General features: G+C 34.0%; 1 protein-coding gene across 1 annotated transcript; it reads left to right on the top strand.

Moving 5' to 3' along the window:
* The first annotated feature begins 1,282 nt into the window (after window positions 1–1,282).
* Window positions 1,283–20,765, top strand: LOC113509766 (uncharacterized). The gene is made up of 15 exons (XM_052903518.1): window positions 1,283–1,440; window positions 2,105–2,280; window positions 3,016–3,193; window positions 4,828–4,926; window positions 5,542–5,627; window positions 6,627–6,754; window positions 8,000–8,057; window positions 8,860–8,972; window positions 9,582–9,790; window positions 9,868–9,912; window positions 10,058–10,242; window positions 11,256–11,391; window positions 11,471–11,633; window positions 12,301–12,477; window positions 20,274–20,765. The coding sequence occupies exons 1-15, from the start codon at window positions 1,296–1,298 to the stop codon at window positions 20,353–20,355; spliced, it is 1,980 nt and encodes a 659-aa protein (XP_052759478.1). The 5' UTR covers window positions 1,283–1,295; the 3' UTR covers window positions 20,356–20,765.
* Window positions 20,766–24,983: the final 4,218 nt, after the last annotated feature.

Here is a 24,983-nt window from a genome sequence, read left to right as displayed (position 1 = left end):
TACATATGTATATAGACATCGAATAATAAATGAACATAAGTTTTAAAATAATATTATTGTGTTTTTGTCGTCTATGTGAGCTGCGGCCTGCAGTGCGAGGCTATACTCTGTGATGCAAAGCGTCAAACCCCCCCTGTAGAAGATTTCGAAAGTCTTTCGAAATCTAAACAATTGTCGAAAACGACAAAAACACAGTGAGTTCATTAATTTTATATATGTATATGTTTACCAGAAGGAGACTTTGTACAAAAGTCGATTGCTTGGGTACCTCTGTCTCATTCGTGTTTCAACCGTGAAGCAGTTGTGTTTGCATGGCTGTGTTTCGGTTTGAAGGGTGGGATGTGACGTGACGACTGGGTACAGAGAAATAACACCTGAGTCCTCAGGAATGGTAGCGCATGGGGAGTATCATGGGCGAAACAGTATACTCTGTTATGTCCATGGTACTCTCATGTCTATAGGCGACGGTTACCACTTTCCATCAGGTGGGCTGTCAGTTTGTTTGCCATTTTAAGTTGTATAAAAAAAATATATAAATGAACATAACTTTTAAAAGTAATATATTAGTAAATTTCAACTTATAATTAACAACGATTATGATTAAACTATAATTTATAGAACCTGCCGTGTGGTTCTGATACCCACGGGGGACTACCTCTTAGTTTCCCATAGGTATCGTAAGAGGCGACTACAGCAATTTAATGGTCGAGGGCTGAGCAGCAGCGATCCTCTTAAAACGTGATCAAAGCCAAATTACGGTTGCCAACTCGCCTGCTAAACATGGCAATTACTGGCATAACTCCCTTATGGGAGAAAACTATGGTTTACAGTAGATGATTAATGGCTTATATAATTACAGAACCCATGTTTTATCAGAGAATAAATCATTTTATGATCACTTAATTTATATCAGAACTCCAATTCAGTTCGAAACTAATCAGCCATCTCCGAATTTAAAATATGAATAAAGCCGATATAAATAATCATGCTTGCATTGTGGTATTTCGGTGTGAGATAGGACCCACCCACCTCACTCTTTCCACCATATGTCAATGAAATTACATAGTACTGAGGCATAAATCTACCGTTGTCAGGAATGACAACGCATGCACGACACCAAAGACACCAAACTTCTATGAAATGGGCCGTCAGCTTATTTGCCATTTTAAGTTACATAAAAAATAACATAAATCAGAATTAAGTATCTGACCATACATCACTGTAGTTTTACAACAAAATATAAGAGATTTGTGCAAGCTTGCTGCAGTCAGTTCGCATTAATCGTGCTTACTACTATGAAGTTTACAATCGGATTATATTGGCTGTTTATACCATTTATTTCATGTCTCAACCAAATTGATATAGATTTCTCTATAAATTATATGAAAACTAGACATATTAACGCTATATGCCTGCTGACATGTGATAGTGGCAATACATGTAAGATTTGAAAATAATTTTTTTACACTAATCCTTTTACATTTAAATTTTAAAAATGTAATCTACTTACAGCTTGATCTTACACGGTTCGAATCTATTTCTCTCAAGTAACTGAGCCGAGAAGGAGCTCCAGTGAAAGATGATGGGTGAGAATGAAATGGCAGGTCAATTAGTTCATCGTGATGTATATACCTGGAATTCAGCACGATGGTTTTCAAGAGGGACAAAGTGGAAGTTAACCTGATAGGGTATATCGCTAGTGATGGGGCTGGTAGTTCACATTTCCAACAATTCCTCCCCCAAATAAATCAAACGAAGCCTTGAGATAGATAGATATGGCAAACAAGCTGACAGCCCACCTAATGGAAGGTGGCAACCATCGCCTATAGACATAAATAGTGCCATGGACATAACAGAGTATACTGTTTCGCCCATTATGCCCTCCATGCGTTGCCATTCCTGAGGAGTAACGTGTTATGCCTCTGTACACTGTAAATTCACTGCCATATCCCACTCTTCAAATCAAAATACAGCCACGCAAACACAACTGCTTCACGGTAGAAACACGAATGAGACAAAGGTATCCAAGCAAACGACTTTTGCACAAAATCTCCCTCTGAAAGATCTGGTACTAGTATTATTAATTAAAAACTTTCTATTCCAGGGACCAACAGATTTACGAAATATGCCAATTCACAGTCGATATCAGTGTTTAAAGTAGAAATAGATAAAATATTGAATGATTACGCCCTCGTAGATATTTGCTTAGAACGAAAATTAACGTCAAACGGTGTGCTGATAAACGCGTGCTGTAGACTCTACGAAAATATTCTTATTTATGTAAGTTACATTAATTTGAAAATCTTTTATAACTAATATATTTTCTTTGTTGCACTTATGAATTATATTCTTAATGCATTTATCAATAAATACTAAACATCCGTCCGCGCTTCGTATGGGTAAATATTATCATTTTACATTTCCTATTTAGGAGCTGCGCTCTTGTCGGTGGAGCTCTTGCCACTCACTACGATTTTCAGCGAGTCTCTTCACCTCTTGATACGACACGACAATAACTTTTTTCTTGATCTATCTATCGTACTGTGCCCTGGTCTCCCTCTTCCCCTTCTTCCTTCTATCTTACCTTCTATTATAATGTTCATAAGTTCATCGTGTCGTATCAAGTGTCCTAATATTTTTTCTCTTCTGACCTCAGTAAACATATATATAGTAGATAGGTAGACAGATAAATTAGTATTTTAAAAAGGTAAGTAGATAAAGTTTTTCATTTTTTATTTAATATAAAAAGGAAACACGGACCACACGGCTAACAAAAACATGTTGTAATATTAATTTTATTTATTTTTTAACCTAAAAAATCTCTTTATATTTTTGAATTTTTTTTAAATATATATAATGCAAGAGGCTACTCCTCTTACGAAACCTTTAGGAAAGAAAGAGGTGTTATTCTATGTCAGGACCATACGGCTTTATAAGATTATCAACTATAACTAGATTTAATTTGTTCTACATAAAAAATTTAACTCGTAAACTTAATAAAGTATTATTTTTCAGGCATCCGAAAACATGTATTTCGATTCACGACACAAGTGGCTTGTGATTGGTCATAGAAACGTCACCATTTTGAATTCTGGTTTAAAAAGAAACGAAACAGTCAGTGGCGTCATCGAGATTTTTAATCATCTAAATTTAAGTGTAGACGCTGATATTGTACTGTCTACTAGCACTATAGGTAATATCTGTCTTCTATAATACAAAAATGAATCGCTGAATAGGTTGCTAAGCGCAAATCTCGAGAACAGATGAACCGATTTCGCTATTTCTTTTCATAGAATATTCCTCGAAGTACGAGGATGGTCCTTACGGAGAGAAAATTAAAAAAAATCCTGAAAAAGACTAAAAACAACACTTTTCTATACTCCCAAAAAAAAAAACGATTCGTAATAATACTTAAAAATCAATTTGAACTTTATTACCATAGCATAAAGTTTAAATGTTAGAGGTTTCAATAATGTAATAATAACAAGGAATTACGTAGAAGCAATGATAAAATATAAACTGTAAATCATATGGTTACCTCCTTTCTTCTTATGCAAATATAATTAGTAAAAAGTGGACGAAAGATACACCATCAGCTGCTATTTTTGGTTTTTTGATTTGTGTACAGATAATGTCATAGGACTATATAATCCTACCAAATTCAGATACAACCTGCTTGCATACTTTCTACATAAACTGTGTCGAATATATAATCTAGTACTGTAAAATTTGTCATTGATAAATAATTGACATATCAAACATTTTCTACTTCTATCAGACTCCAGTCTGGGAGGCAAGAGATGTATATAAAGATAAGCGCATTTGTCTCTCTGCCTACTCCTCAGGAAATTGGCGTGATGATAGATAAATAAAACAATTCAAACTTTATCCACACCGTAATATTGTCAACCGCCTCGTCATCCAATTTATGAACTCAACTGTACAACGACACACATAGCTTTAAATAACGTATGAACCCACACATACACACGCACCTTTTGATATAATATCTATACTTATTGATTAAAAATCGCTTCATCGCATCTCCGCTTGATTATCAACAAAGAACCAGGTAAAAAGGCCGGCGAAGCGAAAAAACCCATGTACCGTAAGAAAAACATTGAAAAGCGCACGCTTCAAAAGAAACTCGGGGCGAATTTGGTAACTGTAAAAAGATGGTTAGGTTGATGAAAGGCACTTGGTGTTGCTATACCTATCTCAGATTTTTGCTAACATATTAATATATGAATTGAAAAAATATTATATATCAGTGTTGATATATACCAGAGGGAGACTTTGTACAAAAGTCGATTGCTTGAGTACCTCTGTCCCATGCGTGTTTCAACCGTGAAGCAGTTGTGTTTGCATGGCTGTGTTTCGGTTTGAAGGGTGGGATATGGCGTGAATTTACAGAGTGCAGAGGAATAACAACTGAGTCCTCAGCAATGGCAACGCATGGGGGGTATCATGGGTAAAACAGTATACTCTGTTATGTCCATGGTACTGCTCATGTCTATAGGCGACGGTTACCACTTTCCATCAGGAGGGCCGTCAGCTTGTTTGCCATTCTAAGTTGTATAAAAAAAAATTGAATTTCTCAAAAAAAGCATGAAGGGGTATCTTTAAAGTCCAGAAGAGGCGTGTAATGCTCCTAACGACGAAACTCTAAGTCCTGTTTGCCACTTTAGTTATAAAAAAAAATACAAATAAAAAAAAAAAAGCTTATCGCTTCATGAATGACGGAATTCAGATATAACAAATTGAAAAAAGAAATTGCAATCGAATTTGAATCACTTCCTTTTTTGAAGTCGGTGAATTATATTTCAGGATCTACTGCTTACAAACTATATGATATTTATAATTTTGGAAAAATACAAGGCGGTGACTTAGTCATTGATGAACTGGGATCGTGGAATTCGGATTCAGGTATGAATGATGTTTCTTACATGTAAATGATAAATGTACAATGTTAAGTAAGGATTTTTTGGCATTTGATTCTCTCTGCCTACACTTTTAAGGATTGGCGTGAATTTACTGGGTACAGAGGAATAACATCTGAGTCCTCAGGAATGGCAACGTATGGGGGGTATTACGGGCGAAACAGTATACTCTGTTATGTCCATGGTACTGCTCATGTCTATAGGCGACGGTTACCACTTTCCATCAGGTGGGCCGTCAGTTTGTTTGCCATTCTAAGTTGTATAAAAAAAATATAGATAGATCTAATCTTTTATTTGCGTATGGGGTCAGCTTTAGCTGTGCCTGCCCTTATACCATCATTTCATAGATCCTTTGTGTTACCTTAACGATATCCCGCGGTTTAAGATATCTGTAGCCCCCTGGCTCTGGATAAGCCATTCCCAGTAGACTAATACGCATACTTGCCGACAAATCACAGTTACTCATATATATCTAGTTTTACAAGTATTAAAATAATTACTAACTTCATTCATATATAAAGTTCTTTTTTTTTATTTTTGTCACCAACATCTATAACCTGTATAATATTTTTTTTTTTTTATAGTTATAAAAATATTTCAGGATTCAATTTAAAAATAAATATAAATGACTACAAATACTATCGTCGATGGGATTTCCAGCGAACTCCGCTGAAGTTAATAAATGTGGTTTGTAAATCTTTATTTTTGCTGGCATTTATCCACTCCATCCGCGTGACCGGGATATCTTCACTGACTAGGATCAAATGTTGCTTATCTCTTTCTTCATCCCATACATGTATACAAAATTTTAAAGTGATTGCTTAAGCCATTAATATACTAAGTTTTTTTTTAACAACTTAGAATGGCAAACGAGCTGACGGCCCACCTGATAGAAAGTGGTAACCGTCGTCTACAGACATGAGCAATACCGTGGACATAACAGAGTATACTGTTTCGTCCGTGATACTTCTCATGCGTTGCCATTCCTGAGGACTCGGGTGTTATTCCTCTGTACCATGTAAATTCAATGCCCACCCTTCAAATCGAAACACAGCCATGCAAACACAACTGCTTCACGGTAGAAACACGAATGGGATGGAGATATCCAAGCAAACGATTTTTGTTCAAAGTCTCTCTCTGGTAAGTATCAAATAAACATATTTGCTTTCGTATTTAAAAACTAGCTATGTGTCCCGGCTCCGCCCACGTGAGTTAATAAGTATATAAATTATTCTGTGTACTAATTTAGGATATGATCTACTTTTGTACTAAATTTCATTCAAATCTGTTTAGTAGTTTTTGCATGAAAGAGTAACAAACATTCATCCATAATTACAAACTTTTCGATTTATAATATTCGTTATATCAGCCTTTAACTGTCCACTGCTGAACATAGGCCTCTTCCATAAGGGGAGACTTTGCCAGTAGTTGCTACCTTTAGCAAGCAGGTTGACAACCGTAGTTTGGTTTTGGTGGCGTTTTAAATAGGACGCTGCTGCTCATCTCTCCACCATTAAATTCCCTTAATCGCCTCTTATGACACCCATGGGAAAGGAACGGGTAACTCATTCTATGCCAGGACCACACGGCGCATATTAATAATACTGACAAGATATAATTAAGGATATATTCTGCAATAAAAGCTAAAGTGAATATCATTTTCATGATAACTTTCTTTCTTTTTAGTTGACAGAACCTACAAAAGTATTCAATCCTAAAATATTAACAGATTTGCAACCTGATCTTAACATACCAGTTATAATAACATGTACAAATAGAATTCTACATGACATAGCCGAAATACATAATTTCAGGTAGTTAACAAATAGTTCATTTGTTTTTTTTTTTTAAATCACTCGGTTTATACATGCTCTTTCATAATTTTTAAATTCCAAGTAAATTCATATTAAAAACGGTAGTCCATGCTCACCTTATAAATTTATTACAACAGTAGTAGCCAGTTATAATTTTTTGTATTTCATTTATTTTTATATTATTTATATTTTATATATTTATCTAGTTGTAAATATATATACATTCTTTTATATTTGTATATGTATATTATAATCATCATTTTATGTTATTTATGTATATATTATTTATTTATTATTATTAACTGTTATTTACTTTACCTATCCCAATAATGAAGTACCGTGTTCATGATTCACTGTTCATCCCAAAGGTTGACTGGTAGAGAGTGCTACCAGCATTAAGTCCATCTTTTGGTCAATAAAGTTATATAAATAAAAATATAAATATAATTATTCCGTTGTAGAACTATAAAAAAAACTGTACTTCACCTCTTTTATGTACTTTTTTTTTGTTTTTGTTTTTTTGTATATGTTTTGTTTTATTTCTTTAAATATGTACCAATGGCTAACGTTATTAGTGTGCTGTAAGTGATGCAAATAAATTATATATCTATCTACTTACACGACTTTATTTTAGCTCGAATAAGGTAATGAAATTATTAGATACGAAGCCACATATCCCATAGTGCTGTCAGTCTGTTTCCTCAAAACATCCTATTAGTATTCTTTGTTATTCATTTCTGCTCAGTTCATTTCCCATCAAAAAGGCTTGTTTTCTATTCCAAGTAGTATAAAGTTTTAGATTATATAGATAGAGCATCGAGCCTCAAAAACGTGTCAACTTTTTATCAATGTTTCTCTCTGACTGATGTTTCTCGTTAACTCGTTTTTTTTTGTCAGTGTTCTATATATTTACACCTAAAATGTAAATCTTGACGTATTATTTAATGAATAAAATAAGTGTTTACGCGTTAAAAAGATGCAAAAAATTTAAGACAAAATAAATGTAGAAGTTATAAAGGTATCACTCATAACTATTTATCAAAATTGTATGAATAAAGTTGAGTCGTTTTTCTCGAAGCACGTTTATGGAGACCACTCTACCTATGTATATAATCTAAATATAAAGTATTCCATTCACTTACTTAGTAGCTTAGACACACGTTTATTTAATATTCAGTCTCGTAAAACTGCTTACACAAATCTAATGCTGTCTGAACTAATAACAACATTGTATTTTATTTCTAGGTTTATTTACACAATATCTGACAGGTGGTACGGTGATTTCACCAGGAACAGTTCGAAGGTAATATATTTGGCCGTATGGTCCCGGCGTAGATTAGGCCACCTCATCTTTTCCCGTGGGTGTGGTAAGAGTCGACTAAGGGAAGGCAAAGGTTGAGCAGCAGCATCCCTTTTAAACATCTCTAAAGCCTGACTGCGATTGCGAATCTACCTGCCAAGCGTGGCAAGTATTGACAATACTGACCACTGCAGTTGGTCTTTTATAGATCTTTTAAGAAGGACACTGCTGTCCATCTCTCGACAATAATTTCCCTTAGTTACTTTAGCGAACAAACTGATGGCCTACTTGATGGAAAATGGTAACCGTCACCTATAGACATGAATAGTACCATGGATATAACTGTGTTGTCCGTGATACACGTACATTCTGTAATATCCATGGTGCTGTTCATGTCTATAGACGACGGTTACCACTTTCAGTCAACCAGTTTACCTTCCCCCTTAACCTAATCTATTCCCCCAGTGTAAAATGTCCACAAAATCCGCAAATGGAATTACCACTTTATTTTTATCTTTTTTTTATTCTACTGAAGTTGCAAACAAGCATACGGCTCACCTGATGGTAACCGCTAACTGTAGCCTATATATGCCTGCAACATTAGGGGCATTACGCACGCGTTGCCATCTCTGAAAAAAACTCTTTACCCCTTTTTTGAAGAACCTCATGCTGTAGTCTGCTGACATTCATAACCTGATCACGAACGAGAGAAAACATCTATTAATAAACACATAAAAGCATAAAAGCAGGGACACCTTAAATATGTACTTCCAACCATAATCATAATCCAGAAATTTGTTTACAGGCAGTTGCAAGCTCACTATACTTCCGAACCCAGGACATTTCTCCGTTGATCAGATTTATTCATGAAGCTTTGACGAGAATAGACATCATACATCCTCCTTTGACGTCCATAGAGTAAGTTAACAACTTGGCATTGAAATAATCAGAAATTCTAACCATTTACCAGTTAACTGATGCAAACAGGGGGTTTAATTGTCAATGATGTAGTTTTCGTTTAAGTGGACCGTTTTTAATTTGTTTTTCCTTTATTTAAAGAATGCCTTCAGCAGAACGCGACAAATACTGTTAATAGCAATTATCGTCATCATGATCACTACAAGCCATACATATTTTAAGAGGAGAATATTACCATATAGGCCAAATGGCTACTTGATGATTGTCGATCTAACAAACTACTAGAGGGAGACTTCTACCAGAGAGAGACTATACAAAATCGTTTGCTTGGGCACCTCTGTTTCATTCGTATTTCTACCGTGAAGCAGTTGTGTGTGCATGGCTGTGTTTCGATCTGAAGGATGGGATATAGCAGTGAATTAATAGGGTATAAAGGAATAACACCTGAGTCCTCAGGAATGGTAACGCATGGGGTATAACGCAGTATACTCTGTTATGCCCATGGTAATTCTAAGTTGCGTAAAAAAAACTAAACGAAATTTTCATAATTTCCAGATATTATCTTCTACCCAATAAATAAGTTAACTTTCTCTTCTTCCGTTGTTTTAGAATAAGATATTACTACAGAATACCAACACGTGGTGTTGGAAAATTCCAGAATCAATTCCTTACACCATTAAGTCAGAATGCGTGGTTATCTGTACTCTTTATTGCAACATTGTGCTTAATTGTATTGCTGTTGGCTGCAAAATTCGAAGAGCGACCATCATACAGGCAATATGCTGTGTTATCAGTTATAGCATCAATTTGCCAGCAATGTATGTTATTTATTACAATTATGTAAGTTTATTAAAGTTTAAATATAACGTGGATGCTAAACTATTCTTTTTTTTAGTTTTTGAAGATAATGAATTTATTGCAACAAGAAGAGCATCACTTGGTAAGGAAGATTTTGAAACCAAAAGTAGTTAAATATTTAATCTACTATCGCTTATTCACTTCACTTTCCTTATTTATGCACAAAACACATTAGGTTCCTTTCGAATTTTATCAATATTTAAATATTATCCTTTCCCTCTTTTTAGCTCGCGAAATGACAATCTTCATAACGGGGATTTTCTGCGTTCTCATCTATAACTATTACACCAGCAGTGTGGTCAGCTGGTTGCTTAATGGACCGCCACCTTCTATTACTTCGCTGGAGGAGCTATTAGACAGTCCCTTAGAACTGATTTTTGAAGATATTGGATACACGAGATCTTGGTTGCAGGTACCGTTTAGAATAAAATGACGAAATATGTCAGTGAAAGGAAAAATTTAAAACATTAATTGCAAGTAAATGATTTCTATTAAATCAATTCCAACTAGGGTATCTAGGAGGCTTGCCGTATTTTAACGCTGAATTGCTATAGAGATACGTAGGTTAAAATATAGGCCAGCCTTTTGCTCGCTAGAAGTTTCTACCTGCTGGCTGTGATGTCTCCTTAAAGACACTCATGTCCTCGGAGTCCCAAGGGCCCAGAGTGTTAACTCCAAACGCCGCAAATATATATCCATTTCTAAGGGATAAATATTTTCGGCGCTTAAGTCTCCTGGTGTGTTACGTCGGTACCAGCTCTTATACATGTTTTTGGAAGGAGAAACGGCGCCAGCATATTGATGCAGGTGAGGTACCATACAAGTGAACGTCTCATGCTCCAAGATCCCATGGACATCCCGTCGGGTCTGTTGCCGTCACCACACATCAAACTAGAAGGTTCTAAGATAGGAGGCATATCCACGGTAACAAGAACCTGCGGGAAAATGTAGAATATAATAGTTATTAGATTGGCCAGTCGGGCCAGTTTAGCAAACGAACATTTTTGATTTAGCTCGGATCTCGGCATTCCGGATTACCCCGTCAATTTTCTTTGCCTTATTCGTAATAATACTCAAATAGGATATCGTAACTTGAGAAATGGATTATTGGTGTTATTATGTGGCACTATTCAAGAATCTCTGAAACTCTCTAATGAATAACTATAAACAATACATGCTGTATAATAAGACCAACATGTTAGGCTTCACAAAACACACTCTAAAGTGTATGATATATGATGTAGCATTTACATCTCTGTATTTTTTTTAAAGTTCACTGATATCCTTATGTGACCTTAACTTCCTTTAAATTAAAACATAGCCATACTAATATAATTTTTTAGTTACACAACCACATAAGCAACAGAAATGTCCATGCAGACAACTATTGTGCAAGATCTGGAAGAAGATATTTCATAATTTCAGGTACCCAATTATTATTATAACAGCAGAAACCAAAAAGTGGAGAATCAATTGCGACAGAAGAAAGTGTTCAATAAGAAAAAAGGTGCCCCACTGTTCGAACCTGTCGAAAAAGGAATTGCGATGGTCAAATCAGGAGGTAAGTTTATAATAACCCTATAATGAATCTTATAAATTTGTGTATTAGAGTTGATAATTCAAATTCTTTATTCGATCAGGTTACGCTTACCACACCGATATGGATACTGCAAATAAACTAATCTCCAGGTCTTTTACTCAAGCAGAATTGTGTGAACTTGGCTCTTTGCAGTCTATGGAAAAAACTAACTTGTACGCATGCGTACAAAAGGACAGTCCGTTTAAAGAATTCTTCGTTTGGAGGTATTATTATTTTAATCTAACCTTTAAAACCTAGTTATCTGAAACTAAAATTCTTATTATATAAATACCACTTAAAGTGATAAACCTACTGAAAAAAGATAACATTGTAGAATACACTGTGACACACATTATACCCTCTATTCCTGAGAACAAAGATCTTAAGTTCAGGTTTCACTAATATATTAGATATTGCATCAGTGTCCATATTATCCAGGCCTACTAGTTATTATTATAATTTGTGTATACTTATACTGATCATTAACTTGTTCCGTTCAATTTGTCCACTTTAGAATTATTTGGTGTTCATCCCAGGATTAGGAGCATAACTTTCAGCTATGGCCTAAAACATGTCTGAGAGCACATATGGGCCTTTTTTCAACCAAATACAAAAAGAAAGTTCTCTTTTTTTATGTTTCTTACCTCATAACTCCTTTTGGCGATTTGGCAAATTCATTATTTATCTGAAAGAACACACAGATTGTTCCCATTGAAATTTTATCAAAATCGTTACAGTAGTTTAGTTTTTAAATTAAAATAACGGGTTTTGTCATTTTTAAAGTGTAGTTCTTTTTGTGGGGCACACTGTAATTATTAAGAGGCCAGGTCCTCCTGTAAAATAGTCCTAAATACTCAATAATTGTGAATCAAGTGATGACAATGATTTCAGTGTAGCTCGACTGTCAGAGCGCGGAATCATTTCATGTATACAACGACGTACAAATGTTTTAGTACCAAAATGTGAAGGCAGTTCGCCTAGGGCTCTGGCGTTAGGTGGTGCCTCTCCTGCCTTCTTGTTACTTGCTATTGGTTACTTTTTAGCAACTATAATAATGCTTTTAGAGAGGTAAGTTAAATTTTATATGTATATTTTTTATTACACTTGTAAATTATATAAGATAAGGCATTTATAAATATTGTGAGCGAAGATGGACGCATTTCAGAAAGAGATCTCTTCCAGCCAACCCAATAGTTTGTAGTTAAAAAAAATGCACACCGAGGAAAAGGAAATTTAATTTCAACTTTTTCTTGAAACAGTCGGTAGAAAGACTCTCTTGTATGTAGGAAGGGAGTTATGTAAATTGTTACCATTCTCGGCCTTTATTTATCCACTGTTGCACATAGCCTATGTTCCCTATGTTCTCTATAGTGGATTAGAGGGATTTTGTCAGTAGTTGCCATTCTTAGCAGATGGTTTGGAAACCGCAGTTTGGTCTTTTGGTAATGTTTAAAAAGGGACACTGCTGCCCATCCCTCGACCATTATGGTCCCTTAGTCACATTCTTATAAACCCCACGGGAAAGCAACGGGTGGACCATTCTATGCTGAGAGCACACGGCATACAACAAACAGAAGGAAAAGCCCTTTTTTTAAACTGCAATGAATTCATAAAAAATGACTTATAAAAAGTCTTTGTAATCAAGTCTATTCAAATAAACATTATTTGAATTTCGTTTGGAGGAAAAATAATTGATGTTCGGCTAAAAATACAAATTTGCATCTGGCAACCCTTCCAACAGGGTTCGTAATTAGACCTGTTTCAATATTTACCAACCATAAATATGGAATGCAATAATAAATAAATAAATAATACAAAATAGTACAAAAGTCGATTGCTTGGGTACCTCTGTCCCATTCGTCTTTCAACCGTGAAGCAGTTGTGTTTGCATGGCTATGTTTCGGTTTGAAGGGTGAGATATGGCGTGAATTTACAAGGTACGGAGGAATAACACCTAAGTCCTCAGGAATGGCAACGCGCGGGGGATATCATGGGCGAAACAGTATACTCTGTTATGTCCACGGTACTGCTCATGTCTATAGGCGACGGTTATCACTTTCCATCAGGTGGACCGTCAGTTTGTTTGCCATTCTAAGTTGTATACAAAAAAATAATTATGACTCATGATACTTGAAGTGGCTTTTCTAGTTAAATTAACTACAAAGGCCAGAGCACAAATTAAATTAATGTTTTACCTTGATTTTATCACGAAATATGAAAAGTTATATTACCAATAACACTATCAAACGAGTCCACCTCCATACGTATTCCATAAATCAATTTCGAGAGCATAATTTATTGGCCATTCCGGAAAATTAAATATAGGAACCATTGAAATTTTCCATTTAAAATTGGAACTTTCAAAAGAAATACAATTTCGTTTAGAGAAATCCAATAGATTGGTGTGTTTTTCAGTCGACTTCAAAAAAAAGGAAGTACTCAATTGGGTTGTATTTTTTTTATATTTGTTACCTCATAACTGCATCGGTTATGGACTGATTTGGAAGTCTTTTTTTATCTGAAAGGATATACTTACAGACTGGTCACATAGAAATTTTATCAAAATATGTTTAGTAATTTTTTTTTATACAACTTAGAATGGCAAACAAGCTGACGGCCCACCTGATGGAAAGTGGTAACCGTCGCCTATAGACATGAGCAGTACTATGGACATAACAGAGTATACTGTTTCGCTCATGATACCCCCCATGTGTTGCCATTCCTGAGGACTCAGGTGTTATTCCTCTGTACCCTGTAAATTCACTGCTATATCCTTCAAACCGAAATACAGCCATGCGAACTGCTTTACGACTGCTTTACGGTTGAAACACGAATGGGACAGAGGTACCCAAGCAAACAACTTTTGTACAAAGTCTTCCACTGGTAAAGTAAAGTTTTAGTAGTTTAGATTTTAAATATATATATATATATATATATATATATATATATATATATATATATATATATATATATATATATATGCCTTTATCACAATTGAAATCGGGTTTTTTCAACCAACTTCAAAAGAAAGAGGTACTCAATACCTCTTTTATGTTTGTTACCTCATAACTACAGATGGGCAAAGCACCGGGTTTAAACCCGGTGCTTTGGTAAAAACCCAATAAACACCCATAAACTCCCATAATCACCCAAAAAAATAGGTTTTTACGTATTTTTTTGAAAATATGTAAGTAATACCAATAAATTATTTTTATAAATTGTATTGATCAATTCTACAATATTAAATAAAACGTTAACTAATAATATTTCAGGAAATTTTAAAAATCTATATATAATAAAATGAAAGTAATTAATTTTCAGTGTTTTCATGTTGCAATTGATCAACATGTTGGCCTTTTGCTTCCCGTAGATACTTTAAAATTTCTTCATAACACCTCGTTCGCACACATGGCCGTATATATTTAAATTCTTGAGCCACTAACAGTCCGAAATACTCATTTCTTTTATCCTCTTCTCCATAAATTAAGCATTTAGAACAGTTTGTTTCTTCTTTCAGTAAATTTTCTTTTACTTTATACTCGTTTTTTTCTTTGTTGCGACGACGCTGGGTAAATCATCTGGACACTGGGTCTCACTATCGCCAAATATATTTGGAGATCGGCTTCGGCTACGGCTTGGCAGACATTTTTTTCTTTCTACAATTTTAAATTAAATTTATTAGAATAAATGCTTCGAACACACGCGATCTAAGTACCTTTTGTGTTTATTATACCTTACCTACCTAGGTATAAAAAGAGTACTTACGTAGATTTTCTTTTATTAACTGTTTTATACGAAGATCTTGATCTCTCAAATTAGCATCCATTTTACTTCCAGTGATTATCAACTAAATTAATAATCCACAAAGTATTAAATAACGTTTTTATGAAATATTTAGCACAAAAACAATACCCTTTAAATATCGATCGTCAGTAACTGTGGCTGACTTACCTATATTCTAGCAAGCAGGACTGCCAGATGTGAAGGGGAAATCCCCAATAAATTGTTGCATGTGACTGATGATGTGAGCATGTTCGTTTCATAATAAAAATGTTGCCAGGTAACCAAAAAGTCGTATGTTTTTGTGCGAATTACGATCATAATCTTTACGATCGTACATTAAAAAATAGACAAATAATAGTATGAGTACGATTTAAATCGTATATCTGTCAACCCTGCTAGCAAGACAGCGACAAAATCACGTTGCATAACAATGTAGCCCAAGCTTATATCTTATGAAATATACGGAAGAGATACGGACTTAGAAAAAACAGAAATGTTGTTCTTTGTGGAAGTCATTGATGAAATTCTATGTATTTTAGCCCGCAAACTTTCTTCAAACAAAAACAGCGCCATCTAGTATCGAGTTCTGTAATTATCTCTTTGTTTATGGATTTGAAGTAAGACCGCCACGCATGCAATACATTATGACTGGGGATTCCCCTATTCGTCGACGCTGAATATGAGGCGACGACAATCACTGTCAAACGTGTTCACTATTACTCTGACTCTGGTAACGTGACTTCCTGGTAACGTGTTAGGTAGGAAAAGCAGTAAAAAAGTGCATATTAAGGGAGCAGATTTGAAATAATATTTATACTTAACAAGAAATAATTAAAGGTAAGTGGATTTTTGAATGATACAATTATATCATGATCACTTAACAATTTTAACTTAAAATTAGATGTATTATTACAAGCTTTTATTTAGCTTGCGTTATGTAAATAAAAGTATGTAGGTATGTTCGTATGTTGATGCAATTATCCTCAATCCTCAACCGACTGGGATAAAATTTTCCATACACGTTTATTTTGGATGATAGTGCATAGTTAGCTGAGAGTCGTCATTGGATAATAATGGTGGATAGCCTAAGATGTGTACTAGATATTTATTTTTAACATAATATGCGTAAGTACCTAATCGAATTAAAGAAGTTGCTGAGAAAAATACAGAACAATACGATAATAAACTAGCGTCTGCGTTTAATCCTCCGAGGAGATGTAATTTTACAAAGGTTTTTTGTATTTATTTTATTATTTTTTTAATAAATTTATTGTAAATAACAAGAAATAATCATTGTAAAAAAATAGGCACTCTATTGTTGAATTTTCGTCAGACCAACTAATCATCGTTCATTTTTTTAGGTTCAATGGGGAGACCTAAAGATTTACGCATATGGGAGCACTACCGTACTTTACCAAACAAGTCTGTTTCTTGCAAGCTTTGTAATAAGGTCTACAAATTCAGTAATGCTGCCAAAATGCTTCAACATCTTATCACTTGTCCAAAATCTCCAGAAACATTAAAAGACTCTATGAAACTTATAAAAGATAGCTCGTCCAAAACCAAAATGTCTGGACTGTCAGAGATAGAGACAAATGATTCTTTTATAAGCCCCTCGTCGTCTGCTAACACTACAATAAATGCTGAGTTTCAAGACACCGATGATCATATAAAAACAGAATTAGCGAGAGCTATATTTGTAACAGGGACGCCATTATCGATGGTGCAACATCCTTTATGGATACAATTTTTCGAAAAATTGCAACCAAAATTTAAAATACCTTCACGTAAAGCTTTAGCGACAAAATACTTATATAATAATAGTTTTGAGTTAAATGAGGAACTAAATGCTTGTAGTTACTTACACATTCAGTGCGATGGCTGGTCTAATTTAAGAAATGAAGGAATAATAAACTTTCTTATATCAAAACCTCAACCTGCATACGTTAAAAGTTTGAATACAGAAAGTAATCCTCACACTAGTGAATACCTTAGCCAAGAAGTTGAAAAAGTAATGAAAGTGTATGGAGCAAATAAGTTTCTTGTACTTATTGGCGATAACGCTAGAAATATACAAAAGGCATTCGAATTAACAAAACTCAAATATCCACATGTTGTTCCTCTCGGTTGCTGTGCACATATCCTTAACTTGTTGTGCCAAGATATTGTAAAGATACAAGAAGTAACTGTGTTTATTATGCAAGCCATAAATATAATAAAAACTGTTAAAAGGAGTCAACGATTAAGTTCCTTGTTGATAAAATCAAGGCAGGGTGAAGATTCTACACAAACACTAAAATTGCCTTGTGCTACAAGATGGGGAAGTCATGTTACTTCGTTAAAAAGTTTGAAAGCAAATAAGATAGCTTTGCAAATATTAACAGTTAGAGAAGATGTGGTAATTTCAAGAGATATTAAAGATTTAATTCTAAGTGATGATTTCTGGACGAAGACAGGGGAATGTATAAGTATTTTGGAACCAGTCACTGAAAGCATATTTTACTTAGAGAGCGACCAGAATCGTTTGCATCGCACATACATTACATTTAGAGATGTACAAGCTAAGATACGTTTTGCATTAAATGAGATTTCGACATTGAGCGAAGAAAGCAAACAGCAGATTCTAACATCAGTATCTTCAAGATGCAATATGGCAATGAGGCCAATACATTTTGCAGCATATATTCTAGACCCCAGGACTCTAGGAGTCGAACTTACTCAAGAGGAAGAACTTAAGGGTATGGAGTTTATCTACAATTTAAGCCAACACTTAAGTTTGTCAAATGTAATGGCAGATTTGGCGTGTTATAAAGCTAAAGAAAACTTTTGGGCCAGAGGATTTGTATGGAGCTCATTAGATAGCATTGAGCCCCTAATATGGTGGAAAGGTATTTGTGGTTCCACTGAGTTAAGCAAAGTAGCGATTCGTATTCTATCAGCTCCCTGTACTTCGGCAGCCACTGAGCGTTCCTTTAGTATCCAAGGCTACATACATAATAACAAAAGAAATCGACTTACAACTGAAAGAACTGAAAAAATTTCATTCATTTGTTATAACTGGAATCTTAAACATAAAGCTGAATGCGAGGACATTCAGTTTAATGAAGAAAATACCTTAGAAGCTTTCATTGAGCAAGTAAATGAACATAACAGTTTAGACGAAATAGAGCCTATCGAACCTATACAATTCATCGCTTGTAATAACTCTGAATCTGACAGTGATTGACTGTAGTTTTACATTTTACTTTCATCTCTTTCTTAATAAACTCAAAATCAAATTAAAAGTTTTTTATTCTGTAGGCTGCATAATAATATTGTCTATGTCCAGTATAGTGGACGTCTTGCGGCTGAGATGACGATGATGAAGTACAAAATCATAAACACCCAAAAATTTGGGTGTTTATGGGGTTTAAACCCAATAAACCCAAAACACCCGGTTTTTACCCACCAGACTTTAAACCCACCCAGGTGGATTGCCCATCTCTACTCATAACTCTGTCAGTTATAAATCGATTTAGATTTTTTTTTTTTTTACTGAAAGAATAGACTTTCCGAAGTTATGTGCAAAATAACTCTCGGCTGAATTAAGATGACTATAAAAACAAAGTAAATAAAAAAAAACTAATTGCAAATACTAAAGTTGTAACAAAATTTGTATTAGACCAATACGAAATTAATTATATAGTAAATCCTACTGAATGCGAACAGAATAGAATAGTAACAATCAATTCTGAATTGTGAATTCAGAACCTTTTTTCTTTCTATTAAGGGAAAAAAGAAAAGAAATTAATTCAGTTGATACAAAAGGCGGTCTTATCGCTAAAGCAATTAATTCTGATTTCCCGTATACCCTGCAGCCCTTTGTGTTAATATAATTAAATTAATGAATATGTATAATATCAGAATAATTGTTTAATAGCTGTATGTATGCGTGAATTAAATATTTAATATAGAATAATACTTTGAGTTTATCCAGAATTTTTTAAATATGGCATCGTTGTGTTTGTAAGTTGCCTTGCTTATTTCTTATATTGTATAATGCAAATAAAGTATACTCATTCATTAATTCATGGAGAAAGACACAGGCTACTTTTTATGCTAGTTAGTAAACGTTAGTTTATAATATTAGCAAAGACCAGAGGGTCTACCATGAAATGGAATTCCGAAGTTATGAATCCAATGTCGCGCTTCGTACTATGTAGTACGATAAATAGTAAATGAAATTTAATTCGTTTAAATTTAAATTCGTTGCATTCGTCATACCATAGAAATGGTATGACGAATGCAACGTTAAATTTCGACCAACAGATCAATATTTTATTATTTAAACAGCATTTATTATTTGATTTTACGTGTGTTCTAAACAACCCCGAAATTTCGAAAACGTTTCATAGTCCTTCGTTAGGACGTTGAATCACGATTGAGTAACGACCATATAAATTTATTTAGTATCTCTCACATTATACACGAGTACATTGTTATACATTCTCTAAGTAATATAATTTTATATTACTCGTACATTGTGAATATTTATTGAAATTAGATATTTTTAAACAACATTGATTATAATCTAATTTTAACACCAAATTTATATTCCGAACGGTCTCGAAATACCAAAAAAATTTTGATAGTAGGTAGTATTGATTATTATTAGTTCATGTTTGAAGAACTAACGTATAAACTTATTCAGAATCTCCCACATTATACACGAGTACATTGTTATATATTCTCTTAGTAATATAATATTATATTACTCGTACATCGTGAATATTTATTGAAATTAGATATTTTTAAACAACATTGATTATCTAATTTGAACATTAAATTTATATTCCGAACGGTCTCGAAATACCAAAAAAATTTTGATAATAGGTCCTCCGTTTAGTATTGATTATTATTAGTTCATGTTTGAAGAACTAACGTATAAACTTATTCAGAATCTCTCACATTATACACGAGTACATTGTTATACATTCTCTTAGTAATATAATATTATATTACACGTACATGGCAAATGTTTATTGGAATTCGATATTCTAAGGTATTTCTCTAATTAGTAATGGCTGTTAATCTATTTACAGAGTCGTCAAGAGAACAAAGGGGCGGCCGCAAACTGGTAATTGCGATAATGATGTTAAACGAAAATATCACTCTGTTACATAATTTGTAACTATGTAATTAATATAATTGTGAATTAAACTAACTAGCTAGATAGCTAAACTAATATTATAAAGAGGAGGGATTTAATTTTTCGTCACACAGCTTCTAACTGTCCACTACTGAACTTAAGGCTCCTCCTAGAGGGATTACCACGATTGGCATCCGCATTTAGGCTTTGGGGATGTTTTAAGAGGGACGCTGCTGCCTATCGCTCGTACTCCGTTAGTAGCCTCTTAGCAGAGGGAGACTTTGTACAAAAGTCGATTGCTTGGGTACCTCTGTCCCATTCGTGTTCCAACCGTGAAGCAGTTGTGTTTGCATGGCTGTGTTTCGGTTTGAAGGGTGGGTATGGCGTGAATTTACTGGGTACAGAGGAATAACACCTGAGTCCTCAGGAATGGCAACGCATGGGAGGTATCATGGGCGAAACAGTATGTGTGTGTACTGTTATGTCCATGGTACTGCTCATGTCTATAGGCGACGGTTACCACTTTCCATCAGGTGGGCCGTCAGCTTGTTTGCCATTCTAAGTCGAATAAAAAAATATATATATACTCATATAGACAAGCATTTACTTTGATAGCTACATAATCCATGGCGGTTTGCCAGCGGATTGATTGAATCCATTTGTTCGTACATATCTCTGCTTTTTTCGATTGTTTTCCATAAATGGAATTGCTGAGTGATTGGTGATTGGTGCCAAAAATTCACTGGACAGTTGCTATCTATTTTTTTTAATGGATGATAATGGAATGGTAACCCCGCCTGCGCTATCAGTTTACACTGGAGGGGCACCAGTGAGGGATGATAGGTGAGGATGAAGCAGGTCAGCCAGCCCATCGTGACGAATTCAACGATAAATTAGGCACGATGGTTTCCAGGCAGAACCGAGTGGAGGTTGACCTGATAGGGTATATTGACAGCAATGGGTACTAACCTCCCCATATTATGCTATCTATTAGGTAATACAGTAACACTCGTATCTACAATAGAAGATGTGAATAATATTGAAACTGTATTTTATAACAAATTTAGTTCACTTTATTTTATATTAGCATTAAATTATATATATATTTACACTTTAATGCATAGTTAAACTATGAACATATGGCGAACTTAACACCGTACGGTACGACTGTACTTTACCTGCGACTTTGTCCGTGTGGCTGGAATAAGTTTACTGAGCAGGATAAATAGCCTATATCCTTCTTCGCTCCATACAATATGGGTATATCAAATTTCATAGTATTTAATTAAGTAAAAGTTTAATTAATCACTATGAAATTTGGTTTACGTTATAAAGTAGTAAAGTATCAAAGAAAAATCAATCTAAACTATTATTAATTTTTATTTAAATTAATTTATTTTAGATAACTCGGATATATTTTTGTTAGTAAGTGTTGTTTGTAAAAACTATGTTAATACTTAATCACTAATAATGATCTAGTACTCTCGACACGCGTTCTCACGAGAGGAGTATCAAATTTTAATTATTAAAAAAAATGTTTTATTAACATAAAAATTATGGTAAAGTTTAAAGTTTTAAATTCTGTCAAATTTTTCGCAAAATAAATTAAATGTCGGTCAGCGACCAAAAAGAATTAAAAAAAACTGACACTGACTAACTAATTGTCAAATATGCAAACTGTATTTTATAATTCCCTTTAAAAGATATATAATTAATGTTTATATTTACTTGGTTAAATAAATAAATAAATAGCAATAACTTTAGTTCAATATTTATAGTGTACACAGCAGTGGGCTGCGATATTAGTGTATTACAACATCTCAATCAAAAAAGTACCTAATAGTCTAAGATCTCGTGGCTGCATTCTGCAGATATATGGATAGGGAGCCACTCGAGTTGAGTACGATATTGAGAAATATGTTCATATTTGCGAAGACCATATATGAAGCAGATACATAAATTTTTAAGACACTAAAGTTTCATCCCAATCATCTGGACGAGTGGCGGTCTTCCACCGTGCGTTTTTCAAGGCACTTTCTTCCACGCACAACCATTCTTTGGAAACAACTTCCAGCAGCAGTATTTCCGAACCGATACGACAATATAACCTTCAAGAAAAGAGTATATTCCTCTTTAAAAGGCCGGCAGCACACCTGCAATGCCGCTGGTGTTGTGGGTGATCATGGGCGGCGGTGGTCACTTGCCATAAGGTGAGCCGCATGCTCATTTGCCCCTTGTGTTGTAAAAAAAAACTCAAGCTCGTTTAATTGCTCTTTTTATAAAAACTTTGTTTAAACAAAAGATGAGCAAAAATATTTATTTATTTATTACATTACATCAACTGGATGAGCTTTACAGTCTTCCAATATGCCCATCTAGGAAATCAACAGTACAATAACATATATAAAAAAGGAATAATACACATAAATAAATTTAATTTCAAAATTTCTACACACAAACACCATGTGGTCATTCGACGAATCTCCAGCAATTTGGAGGCAAAAACATCAAATTCAAATTCAAATTCAAAAATCATTTATTCATGTAGGACATTTTAGCCGCTTATGAACGTCAAATTTTTACATTATAATTTTATTTTTTTCCCTACCGTCCAGTTCGGTATATAGATCCAACTGAGAAGAACTGGCAAGAAACTCAATTGAATTACTTTTTTTTTTAAAAGCCAGTTTATTTACAATGTATATTTATATAGGTGTCTATGTCTAACATTAAATGAAAATTCAGTGCATGAACAACTATTGCCATGCACACTCGTCATTCAAGTAATCGTTTAGTGAGTAATAGGCTTTGCTCAGTAAATATGATTTAACAGATGTTTTGAATTTATTTAAGGGTAATTCCAACATATCCTTTGGTATCTTATTGTAAATTTTTATACCTATTCCCATAAAAGACCTATTAACTTTTTCCAAACGATACTTGGGGACAGCAAGTTTGTCTTTAAATCTAGTATTAATATTATGAATATTGCTGTTTTTTGGAAATAAGTCAAGATTTTTATGAACATATAGGATATTTGAATATATAAATTGAGAAGCAACGGTGAGAATATTTGCCTCTTTGAATTTCTCTCTTAATGAGTCACGACTCTTCATACAGTAGATCGCTCGAACGGCACGTTTTTGTAATATGAATATATTCTTAATATCTGCCGCTTTTCCCCATAGTAATATTCCATAAGAGAGTAAACTATGAAAATAACTAAAATAGACTAATCTAGCAGTATCAGTATCAGTGTACTGTCTAACTTTACGCACGGCAAAAGCTGCTGAACTTAGTTTCGCTGCAAGGCTTTGAATTTGTGCACCCCATTGTGTTTTATTATCTAGTGTGATTCCTAGAAAGACAGTAGATTCTATAAATTCGAGAGATTCGTCATTTAATTTAATATTGCAATTAGTATTAAAACTTTTAGACAGGGAGAAATTAACACATTTTGTTTTTTTAGCGTTTAACATAAGATTGTTAGTTGTAAACCAGTGCAGGAGACGCCGCAAAGCACTATTTACATCGTCATAATTATTAGTCATTCTATTAACTTTAAAAATCAATGAAGTATCGTCTGCAAATATTACTATGCCGCATCTATCCTGCATGGCATATGGGAGATCATTAATGTAAACTAGGAATAAAAATGGACCGAGAATAGATCCTTGAGGTACACCCATTTGCACAAGTGACCCGTCAGACGTAGCGTTGCTAATCTTCACTTTCTGTATTCTATCAGATAGATAAGATTTTATTAAATTTAAAGCATTGTCTTTGACGCCATAAAAAGCAAGTTTTTTTAGCAATGTATTATGATCAACGCAATCAAAAGCCTTAGAAAGATCACAAAAAACACCTATCACATCCATTTTAGTTTCCCATGCAGCAAATACGTGTCTAAGCAACTCTGCACCTGCGTCTGTAGTTGAACGACCTTTGGAAAAACCGAATTGACTATTGTGGATTAAATTATTTAAATTGAAATAACTGACAAGTTGCATAAGGATTATTTTTTCAAAAATTTTACTGAGTGCTGGGAGTATGGATATAGGTCTATAATTTATTGGGTCACTCTTATCTCCAGATTTAAAAAGCGGTATGATTTTACTAATTTTCATTATGTTAGGAAATTTACCTTCATCTATACATTTATTGAAAATAAAAGCAAGAGAGGGCGCAATAATTTCCATTATACTATCCAGTATTTTAACAGATATACCCCATAGATCCTCTGTTTTTTTATTATTAAGCTGTTTGAATATTTTCATTATTTCTACTGATGATGTATGTCTAAAGTTAAATACAGCTGATGACTTGCTAACATTGTCTGTTAGTAAAGTTTCAGCAGCAGACGGGGAAGATTTTAGAGCCTGTGTCGTAATTAATGGAATATTAGTAAAATAAGATTCGAATGTATGCGCGACCTCTGTGTCGGAATTTACCAATTTGTTATTAATATTTAAAGCTATTTTGCTATTTTGAAAATTAACTTTTCCAGTTTCGCTATTTATTACTTTCTAAGTGGCTTTTATTTTATCTTTAGATTTAGTTATTATTTTACCTAAATAGAGAGACTTAGCTGTATGACAAACCTTTTTAAATATTTTTGAATAAGATTTTACATGTTCATGAAATAAGGGATCGGATATATAGC

This window comes from Galleria mellonella, unplaced genomic scaffold, assembly GCF_026898425.1.
Source record: "Galleria mellonella isolate WM207_F2 unplaced genomic scaffold, CSIRO_AGI_GalMel_v1 utg139, whole genome shotgun sequence".
In the NCBI taxonomy this organism is placed as follows: Eukaryota; Metazoa; Arthropoda; class Insecta; order Lepidoptera; family Pyralidae; genus Galleria; species Galleria mellonella.
This window is presented reverse-complemented; position numbering and strand designations above follow the sequence as displayed.